Source organism: Calliphora vicina, chromosome 5 (genome assembly GCF_958450345.1).
Source record: "Calliphora vicina chromosome 5, idCalVici1.1, whole genome shotgun sequence".
Taxonomy (NCBI): Eukaryota; Metazoa; Arthropoda; class Insecta; order Diptera; family Calliphoridae; genus Calliphora; species Calliphora vicina.
This window is the reverse complement of record NC_088784.1, coordinates 26,459,172-26,470,892: the sequence shown is the minus strand read 5'-3', so window position 1 is coordinate 26,470,892 and position 11,721 is coordinate 26,459,172. Positions and strand designations below refer to the sequence as shown.

Genomic DNA, 11,721 nt, shown 5'->3' with positions numbered 1-11,721 from the left:
CGCTCTCTCTGGGATACGCTTCACTTATGAACAGATTATCCCAATTTGGCTTGATTCGTTATTGGCCTCAACAGATGAGCAGTTAGTTCTATTGGCGCGGAATACATACGTTGTTTGGATAAAGTTTGAATAAATTTTGAAGTTTCCCAACATGAAGTTCATATTTTGTTTGAATACGATTATTTTCTTAAAACCAAAGCTTTTCGCTTAAACTTTTATTCCAACCGCCAAAAATTTGGCCTTTTGTTTTGTAAACAAACACAATTTTTCATTATTTTTTCTCTTTCTACTAATCAAACATTGTTTTCTTTTATTTATTAAAGAAATAACACTGAAATTCACACACTTTCATATTTAAATAATAAAACACTTTATATATATTTTATATTCATTAAAATTTTCTCAATTTATCATTTATTTCTTAAATTTTTTAATAAAATTTCCGCATCCAACAAGAAACTCAACTCAACTGTATTTTTATTTACAGCGCCATCTCTGTGTCATTTGCCAACAGCCCTGTGTTTAACTAAACCAACTAAACACATCTCTCAAATAATTTCACATCCAGATGTCGCCTCGGTGATTAAGTGTAAAATGTCAACTGTCAAATTGAGACGTTTTGACAACATCCGTTTTTCCGTCTTTTTCGGCTTGAAAACGGTCTCTTCAAAAAGGGCAAAATGGTATGTGTGCGAAAAAAAATCGAAAATATTACAAAACATCCAAAAACAAATGATAAAATCCTGAGCAAATATGCTAGCCCTCTATTTAAACTATGTAACCATGAAGAAATTTTATGAGAAAAGTAAATTCCCAAAAGAATAAATGAATTGGCAAAATATTGTGTTGAAATTGTTTGTGATGGAAATTTGTTTTAACCAAGATGGCAGATGTCCGTCTTTATGGAAAGTGTTTATAATTAATAATTTGTTTTCTTGTGTGTTTTTATTCTAGTCGCTCGTTATCCCAGAAAAGTTTCAACACATTCTCCGTATCATGAATACCAACATTGACGGTAAACGCAAAGTTGGTATCGCCATGACCGCCATTAAGGGTGTAGGTCGCCGCTACTCCAACATTGTCTTGAAGAAGGCCGACATTGACTTGACCAAGCGTGCTGGTGAATGTACCGAAGAGGAGGTAAGTTTTAATATTGAAATTCTGTGACCAATATTAGAAATACTAATGTGTTTTGTTTATTTGTTGTTGTTATTTTAGGTTGAGAAGATCGTCACCATCATCTCCAACCCCTTGCATTACAAGGTACCCAACTGGTTCTTGAACAGACAAAAGGACATCATTGATGGTAAATACAATCAATTGACCTCCTCCAATTTGGATTCCAAATTGCGTGACGATTTGGAACGTTTGAAGAAGATCCGCTCTCACCGTGGTCTCCGTCACTACTGGGGTCTCCGTGTACGTGGTCAACACACCAAGACTACCGGTCGTCGTGGTCGCACTGTTGGTGTATCCAAGAAGAAGTAAATTCTCTATACTTTATATCTTCATCTGTGTTATGCCGAACTGCTGTTTTTTATTGTAAAATTATTATTTTTTATATTTGAAACAACGTCGTCGTTCCATTTCTCTACATCTCAAATGGTCTGGAATTCAATTTCTGTTTGAATTCGTGTGTATTTAGTAACAAGAAGTGACATTTAATGTTTGTAATTTGAACAACCTACAAAAGAATGAATTAAATGCTAATTTAAAATACATAAAAACTAAAATGGTGAAGTGATTTTTTTGTTTGTGGTAGGAAAGACACAAAGTGGACAGATTAGAAAATACAACAAAATTGTGGTTGAACATGATTATAAGGAAATTTCGAAAGTCAAGCAATTATATTTAAGCAGATAGACTGTCCCTCTCACTGGCGTGTTTATAAGCCTTTTACTTAATATTTCATGGTTGAGCAGCTGTTTTTTGTAAGATGATTCATCAGATGGAGCAATGTTAGTTTTGTTGTGAGTATTTTCAAACAATTGCATCTTCTACTTCTGTATTGTAATGTTTCAAGTAGTTTATATTTTTCTAATCATATCAATCTGAAAATACAAAAAAAACATCTATTATTTAGACAGCAAGCCCGGATTCCGTTGAGATCTCGGCATTCAAGGAAATGGTAAATTAAACAAACCCAGAGCTGTAAACGAATCATTATTTTTTGAATTATTCATGCACTGAAATAGCAAATTTGGAATTAATTCTTTTCACACAAAAAAATAATTGTATAAAATTTTAGTCAATTCAAATGAATTTGGTAAAAACTAATTCCAATTTATTTCCAACTCAAATGAATTGCAATTCGTTTCCAATTCAAATGAATTTGTAGAATGAATTGCAATTATTTTCTAATTCAAATGAAAAAATTTGTCAAAGTGAATTATACAGTCCAAAGACGAAACATTCTTAGATTTGATATTCCCATGATATACTGGAATTGTCAGGTAGCGTCAGAATAGGAATTGACGAAAATCCTATCAAAATGGGAAAAATTAGTTTACTTGCTATTTGTAATTTGTATTTTTCATTCCTCCTAGATCTGCTCTTGAATTTGATCGATTGCAACTCATTTTTTATTTCATCCATTTGAATTGCAATTCATTGTTCTAATTCATTTGAATAAATTCAAAATCAATTCAATAAAAATGAATTGGAAATTAATTGCAATTCACTTTAACATATTCATTTCAATTGGAAACGAATTTCAATTCATTTTACAGATCTATTTGATTTGAAATCGAATTTCAACTCCTTTTTACTAATTCATTTGAATTTAAAATGAATTGAAATTCATTTATGTCTAATTCGTTTGAATTGATTCAAAATTTCATTCAATTATTTTTCATTGTGAAAAGAATTAATTAAAAATTTAGCTAATTTGTTTGTAATGAATTTAAATCAAAAAAGAATTATTCATTTACAGCTCTGTAAATAACTAACTGTAGTCCCGGTACAATTGCTATTTAAATTCAGGAAGATCGGCCCAAATTATCTGAGATACCTCCATTTCTTTTTACCTATTTTTGACCTACACTGACTCAAATAATTGTCCGTACCCCATACAGCTGAAATATATTTGATTATAATTCGAAATATACTTACCCGATTCGAATAAAGTAAATGTTTTTTAAAAGTCCAACAAGTGATTATAAATTAATTGCTAATTAAAACTAGTTCAAAATATTAACTCAAAAAATTGTCCGTACCCTATAAATAACTTTACATATCTATTTATAAAATACATATTCAGCCCAATTATAAATAAAAAATTCCCCGGGAATTTGTTCACAGTGAGTTTTTTCCCATTGATTTTGAATAGGAAAAGTGAAAAAAACTCTCGGGGAATTTTTATTCATAATTGGTCTGATTATGATGATGTTTGATGTCCTTAATATTGAATGTGGTGTCCTTTAACAGTCTTAAGTGTCTTAAGTGATTTTTCATCGATAAAGTTTTTATGACATCTTTCAGAATTTGCTTATTTGTTATTTTATGCTGACGAATTTTGTTCTCTAAAATAACTCATAGATGTTCTGTGGGGTTTAATTCTGATCTCTGGGGAGGGTGATGCTCCACTTCCTTAACGTTGTAGAGGAGCCATGCTCGCTTTGGGTCGTTGTCGTTCAAGAACTGATAGTCGTCTTGTATGCCCAAATTAGGGGGCTAGCTTCCAAATGTTCATTTAAAATATTCAAATAACTTAATTTGTCCATCGTCCTTTCCCCAAACATGAGATTTCCCACGCCTCCAGCTGCCATTGCACCCCACACCATCACCGTTCTACCACCGAATATAAAACAGCGTTCAGATTATGCCAAAAAATATATAAATAAATCAGACGACTTCTGGAAAACAGTTATTTTTACTGATGGATGTAAATTTAATGTTTTTGTATGGTGAAATGAAAAAACCGCGTTGCAATCAAAGTTATAATTTTTTAGTCGAAGCGAGCATTATACTAACTGAAATAATTTTAATGTGTGAGCATAAGCGTAGCTAGACTATTATTCTGGGGTGGGCAAGTACACCCCCTTCCCAAAAAAAAAGTGTCACTTCCCTCTTCAGCTATGTTATATATTGTTAAAATTTCGCAATCTAATGAAATGTATTAAGGAATATGAATTCGTCTATTGAAAAATATGAATACACTTACAAAAAATGTAAAAAATAAGGCAGCAATTAAAATAATGAAAAAATAACTGGGGCGGGCAGATGCGAGTCTGGGGGGCTTTGATCACCCCAGCCCTCCCCTATCTACGCCAATGTGTGTGAGAGAATTCTTATTTTCAGAATTACATTGTGGAATTTTATGGGAATACCTTTTATAGGTGTCAATTTGACAATTTTTTCGAGAAAAGCTAAAAAGTTCTTTCAAACAGTACATTTAAGGATTAAAATATTCTACGAAAATGTTTGCCGGAATATGTTTTAGATTTATTTAACTACATTTTTTTTTTCTTCAAAATTTTCCAAATTTGGATAGGTCGGGGGACTAGGTCCGCTTAAGTGAGCCAAATTTTAGTTTACATGCTTAGAACTGTTGTCTCTAACTTATATCTACTGACGCTTAAAGGAAAGTTGTCGACATTTTAACTAGTGAAATTGTGGATAGAGTGTTGACATAGACAAATATGGTTCTAGGCTGACTACAGGGTTGATTCTTTTTTAAAATTCCATATTCGATATTTTTAGTTTAACAGCCCTATTGTGAAAAAAAAATTCCCCGGGAGTTTTTACCCTTTTCGTTTTTTAACATAGAATTTGAATAGGAAAAACGAGAAAAGGGAAAAAACTCCCGGGGAATTTCTTTTCATAATTGGGCTGTATAAAAGTTTCGACTTTCCCCAATAAACCAAAAAAATATGTGACCGATAAAGTCCTATTTCGGGTGGATAGGAAATAATAATAGACCGATTTCAACCAGTTTAAATAGGCTTCGGTCCTTGGGCCGAAAATAAATTTTATAAGATAGAGAGATCATAGTTTTAAAAATAAGGAGAATAATATATAAATTAATTCTATTATTATTATAGGTATTTATTTTCTCCTAAAAAAACTTACTCGTTGCTCATAAATTAAGTTGGCAATGCCGATATTTAACGTCATTTGTCATAATAGTAACACTGTAATATATTTTTCATTAATATAATATAGCATACTTTGGGGCAGTTTATAAAAATGGAATATTTCTGTTATTACAGTGATGAAACTAACTTCAAATGTAATTAAAAAAATAATAATTTTTACTTAAAGTTCAATATGTAATACATATATACATATCTAAATTCTGAGTATGATTGTAATTAATTTCTAAAGGATCAATAAAAATAGCAATTCATAGTAAGATAGTTTTATATTATATTACGCTTTAAACTGTTGCTTGTTTGAAATTTATAGATTCATAATCAAGTTATCTTAACAAAAGAATTAAAATTGTTTATCATTATTAAATTCAACACATAAATCTATATTTATCCCACAATTGTTTTTTTAACTGAAGCCAATATCTTTTACTATTGTTTTCGTCTTAAACGTGTAAAAATTCGACAACATCTGGCAGTTTTTGTTTTCTGAATGGTTGAAATTATGAATGAATAAAATTGATTGTGGGTCCTCAACTATTTTCACATCAATTGTTTGATTAATTTGTAAACATTTGACAATTTTTCATTATCAAGGGAATATTTTTTATTATTATATTTATTGATAATCAACCTCTTTGACCATTAAATAAATCAGTTAACTAAATAAATCATATTTTTAGTGACTACTTAAAAAAAAAAACAATAGAAACCATTAATCAAGATTTTAAAAGAAATTTGTTTAAATTAGCACTTGTTATTGGTATGTTTCCAATAACAAGAGTTATAATTAATATAACAGAATAGAATGACAGGCAAATTTATTAATAATATATTTTTATGCGGATAGAATCTTATGTTTGGCAAATTCGTAACTTTCTCTTTGCGAAATAATATGTATTGTATATTTTGCAAAACGTTGAACTTGTTTTAAATGTAAAGATCAAAAACAATGCAGCATTGCTAAAAAAAAAACAAAAATAAATGTTTTGTTTTACCCTCAAGCATTAATTAAGTAAATTTAAACTGTTAAATATTTTTCATTAATTATTTTGCGGAAAAAGATAAAACGAGGAAAAAGTTAGGGTTCTATAAATCGATTGTTAGAAATATATTTGTATACCTTTCACCTTCGTGGGAAGGGTATATACATATATGTTGTCATTCCGTTTGTAATTTCCACAACATAATTTTCCGGCCCTATAGAGTATATATATATTCTGGATCCTTATAGATAGCGGAGTCGATTAAGCCATGTCTGTCTGTCTGTTGAAATCAACTTTCCGAAGTCCCCAAATAACTTACATACACGATTCATACATCATTATCTCCGGAGTTCTTCCTGCTTGGTTGCTATTCGAGAAAATCGGTCCACAAATGGCTGAGATATGGATTACTAAGTCATTAATATACACAATATTGATATCTAATGATAGATATTTCAAAGACCTTTGCAACGACGTATATAAGACCATAGTAAGTTGGACCTACAATGGATCAATATCGGAAAAAATATTTTTTAACCCGAATTTTTTTTTTCACCAAAATTTTTTTTCGCTAAATATTAAAAAAAAATTGAAAAACAAAAAAAAAAATTTTTAAATTAAAAAAACAATTCGAAAAACTTTGGAAAAAAATAAATTTTGTTTACTTGTTTACATAAATAGTTCTGTTCTAGTTCTGTTCTAGTTCTGTTCTAGTTCTGTTCTAGTTCTGTTCTAGTTCTGTTCTAGTTCTGTTCTAGTTCTGTTCTAGTTCTGTTCTAGTTCTGTTCTAGTTCTGTTCTAGTTCTGTTCTAGTTCTGTTCTAGTTCTGTTCTAGTTCTGTTCTAGTTCTGTTCTAGTTCTGTTCTAGTTCTGTTCTAGTTCTGTTCTAGTTCTGTTCTAGTTCTGTTCTAGTTCTGTTCTAGTTCTGTTCTAGTTCTGTTCTAGTTCTGTTCTAGTTCTGTTCTAGTTCTGTTCTAGTTCTGTTCTAGTTCTGTTCTAGTTCTGTTCTAGTTCTGTTCTAGTTCTGTTCTAGTTCTGTTCTAGTTCTGTTCTAGTTCTGTTCTAGTTCTGTTCTAGTTCTGTTCTAGTTCTGTTCTAGTTCTGTTCTAGTTCTGTTCTAGTTCTGTTCTAGTTCTGTTCTAGTTCTGTTCTAGTTCTGTTCTAGTTCTGTTCTAGTTCTGTTCTAGTTCTGTTCTAGTTCTGTTCTAGTTCTGTTCTAGTTCTGTTCTAGTTCTGTTCTAGTTCTGTTCTAGTTCTGTTCTAGTTCTGTTCTAGTTCTGTTCTAGTTCTGTTCTAGTTCTGTTCTAGTTCTGTTCTAGTTCTGTTCTAGTTCTGTTCTAGTTCTGTTCTAGTTCTGTTCTAGTTCTGTTCTAGTTCTGTTCTAGTTCTGTTCTAGTTCTGTTCTAGTTCTGTTCTAGTTCTGTTCTAGTTTTGTTCTAGTTCTGTTCTAGTTCTGTTCTAGTTCTGTTCTAGTTCTGTTCTAGTTCTGTTCTAGTTCTGTTCTAGTTCTGTTCTAGTTCTGTTCTAGTTCTGTTCTAGTTCTGTTCTAGTTCTGTTCTAGTTCTGTTCTAGTTCTGTTCTAGTTCTGTTCTAGTTCTGTTCTAGTTCTGTTCTAGTTCTGTTCTAGTTCTGTTCTAGTTCTGTTCTAGTTCTGTTCTAGTTCTGTTCTAGTTCTGTTCTAGTTCTGTTCTAGTTCTGTTCTAGTTCTGTTCTAGTTCTGTTCTAGTTCTGTTCTAGTTCTGTTCTAGTTCTGTTCTAGTTCTGTTGTAGTTCTGTTCTAGTTCTGTTCTAGTTATGTTCTAGTTCTGTTCTAGTTCTGTTCTAGTTCTGTTCTAGTTCTGTTCTGGTTTAGTTCTAGTTCAGTTTAGTTCTAACATAATTATTAGATTACGACAAATTTTAAAAAGTTCAAGAAGTAAATAGCTTTTCTTCTACGAGATGGTTGAACATGTTATCCATGAGAGTGATTAGAAGTTTAATTTAGTATTTTATAGACATTTTATTTTGAAATCAGATCAGTTATTTTTGCTAACAACCCCACTGTGCAGCAGGTATTCTAACTGACCATTAAATAAAAGGTTAATAACTTTAAAGTCTGGCCTGATGAATAAAAATAAGAGAAGTAATATAAAACCTTAACATATTAAAATTCCCAATTTGTTACCTAATAATAGCTATCAATTTATTTAAAAAAAGAAAGATAAATAATGTATAAAAGAAAATATGATCGCAAGCAAAAATTAAATGAGTAACCTCGCAATGAATTAGTACAAACTGCAAACAAACAAAAACTATATGAATTTTAATGGGGTTTTCTGTAAGTTTTAGCACATTATCAGCAAAATGTGATAAGAAAAAAAACATTCGTTGGTAGGTAAACGAAAAAAAATCCAAAAAATATAATTAATTAGTAGTTATAAATATGTGCAATCACGATGGCATTACAATTTTATTGGGATTGTCTACGTGTAATAAATTTCTGCAGACTTAAGTAAATATTTAGTTTAAAATTAGTTAGCTTGACCAAAACTTAAACATTTTGGTTCCTTAGAAATTGGGCCATCATAATATCCATAAATATCTAGTAAATAGTTGAATTTATGAGGTGATCAGCTTGTTTACATTTCATCGCTTTAAACAAGTATCTGTTATTCTTAGAAAGTCTTAATTCTCTGCCACTTTTATTAAAATGTACTTATGAACGTCTGCACATTTTTGCTAATTAGTCATCAACGTCCGTGTTCTTAGTACATTTGTGTGACCGTCTATCCGAAAGAGAGACAATTTGGACTTTGATTTTCAAAGTTTTTTTTTTTTTTGTATGTTTAAAACAATTCTTATTTACGAATAGAAGAGATAAGTATGTAGTGACAATAGCACGTGGCACTTCGAATTAAAAATCAAACTAAATATTGCATAAAGAATTTGAATTTGTTGTAAGAAGTTCGATTAAGTAATCTTGGGATTTTCGAAAATGTTTGTATTTGTTAATAGATATAGATATTAACGGCAAACGGAAATGACCTTGTACGATTATGACGTCAATATGAAGTTCTTGACTGACCACTTTGTGCCGATAAAAAGTTTTTAAAATAATTGATAAAAAATGGGTGGATAGAAGAAATATTTTTAGAAACAGTGTTGTCTACTTAAAATTTCCTCAGCGCTGCGGCGGATTGTAAAAATAAAGGTTACTCTGTATATTCTAAACTACAGATCCGATTGCAAAACATCATAGGTAAGAATCATAGAGGAGGACCTAAGCTTTCAGAAAATAGAATATTTAATTACCATATTGAAACACAGGGTGAGCTATAGTGTGTTAAAGTCGACCACCTCAGGTGTGAGTTGGAGAAGATCGCGACAATTTCAGTAATTATGTGTCTTTTAAACTACAAGCCCGATTGCAAAACGTCATAGCTATGAATCATAGTTGAGGACCTAAACTTTAAGAAAATTAGACCTTTAATAGCCTTGTTGAAATACATGGTAAGCTATAGTGTGTCAATGTTGACCACCTTGAGTGAGAAATTTACAAGAACGGAATTTAGGTGTAAAAATAACATACAAAAGATAAAAATTTTTTAGTGTGAAAAAGTGCAATATTTTTGATGGACGGAGTTTTAAAGTTGCATATTTTTGAATCTAATTGACATATTGACTTGAATTTTTTTTTTTTTGTTAGACCAAAAATTAACTTATGTAAACAAAAAAATATAATTCGGAATAAATGTGGATCAAATTGTTCCTAATATTTGCAATCCTATTCAAATTTTGATACAAATTTTAGTTTTAGAATCTCAATAAAAATGTAATATGTAATAAAATCTTTATTTATTAACAAAATTCAATGAAATTCTCAACGTTTTTTAAAATTATCATTCTAAATAACAAAGTGTAAAAAAAAATTGTCAAAAGGTCAAAGGTAATCCCGCAATTCCTAAAAATTGTAGCGAAAATCCCAAAAATGTTATTTTTTACAATTTTGCCCATATGGTCCACATTTCCTTCGGGGCTGGGAAAATACTTTGGGATAAATAGGGAACACATCAGGGTTTCAAAAGCTGTTTTCTGATCCCAGCTTTGGGATTTTAGAACATGTGGCCCAAAATTGAAATTTTGATAAAAAAATAGGACACATTTCGAAGGGTGTAGGAGCGACATATTTGAAAAATGGGTAATTTTTTTATACCAGAATGTTATCCGTAAAGATACCTTACAGAGAAATATAAAATTGTTATATGTTCTTAAAGAAAGTTTTTTTTTAATAAAAAAAGAGTTAAGTCACCTTTTCGGCCAAAAAACAGCAAAAATTAATTATTTTTTGAATATATAAATTGAAAATCGTTTATTTTTCGATCCATAATTGATATTGCTCTTGTATGTTATTCGTAATTTAGTTGTCTAACTAACAAAAAAAAAATCGAGTCCATTCGGTCTAAAAGTACGACCTATATTTTTAAAAAAGCGGACCAAGGTTTGGCAAAATTTTAAAATTTAAATTTTGAAATGCTTATAACTCGGAAATTATAAGAGATATATAGCACACGCAATCAAGACCTAGCCCAGCGCTTTCCAAAAATATAAAAATCTTTGAAATCGGATGGGAAACAAAATAATTGCAGGTGTTTAAAAATTTTACATGTCGAAGGTACCCTACATTGAGCCCTCATAGGGCCGCCCCTTGATAAGTTGTAGGGCACATTTTAATAACTTAAACTCTAATACTCCTTGGCTACGCCCGATCGGATCAGCCGTTTAGCAATGCCAGATTTATTTCTTCTATAAAATTTCAAAGAAAAGATTAGGGGTTACATATTTATTAACATTTATTTTGCGATCGATTGTATTGGGTATCAGAGTTAGGCGCCGAACGTTCTCTTATGAGCCCAGCTGACGATAAATTATAAAAGCCGCCACCGCCGCAATTATTCATCATTTGTCAGCTTGAAAATAACCTCCATTTCCTACATACGTTCTTTACAGCTTAATTTAGCCGCCGTGAAATTTAGTGGACTCAATCGTAGGCCTTTATACAGCCATAATTTTGCTTTAAACGTAGGTTTTTATGCATTCATATTTTAGCTTCAATCGTAGGTCTTTATACAGTCATATTTTAGCATTAATCGGTCATATTTTAGCTTCGATCCTAGTCTTTATCAGTCATAATTTAGTTTTAATCGTAGGTTTTTATACATTCATATTATAGCTCCTATTGTAGGTCTTTATACAGTAATATTTTAGCTTCAACCGTAGGTCTTTATACAGTAATATTTTAGCTTCAATCATAGGTGTTTATACAATCATATTTTAGCTTCTTTATACTTTGGCTTCAGTCGTAGGTCTTTTACAGTCATATTTTGGCTTCAATTTAGGTCTTTATACAGTCATATTTTGGCTTCAATCGTAGTTCTTTATATAGCCATAATTTTGCTTCAAACGTAGGTTTTTATACAGTCATATTTTAGCTTCAATCGTGGGTATTTATACAGTCATATTTTGGCTTCAATCGTACGTCTTCATAAAGTCATATTTGAGCTTTAATATTAGGTCTTTATACAGTAATATTTTAGGTTCAATCGTATGTCTTTATACAGTCATATTTTGGCTTCAATCGTACGTCTTCATAAAGTCATATTTGAGCT

At 30.6% G+C, this 11,721-nt stretch overlaps 1 protein-coding gene across 1 annotated transcript; it reads left to right on the top strand.

Annotated features, from left to right (window-relative positions):
- The first annotated feature begins 540 nt into the window (after window positions 1-540).
- RpS18 (ribosomal protein S18) lies at window positions 541-1,733 on the top strand. The gene is made up of 3 exons (XM_065512264.1): window positions 541-683; window positions 955-1,140; window positions 1,219-1,733. The coding sequence occupies exons 1-3, from the start codon at window positions 681-683 to the stop codon at window positions 1,486-1,488; spliced, it is 459 nt and encodes a 152-aa protein (XP_065368336.1). The 5' UTR covers window positions 541-680; the 3' UTR covers window positions 1,489-1,733.
- The last annotated feature ends 9,988 nt before the right edge of the window (window positions 1,734-11,721 follow it).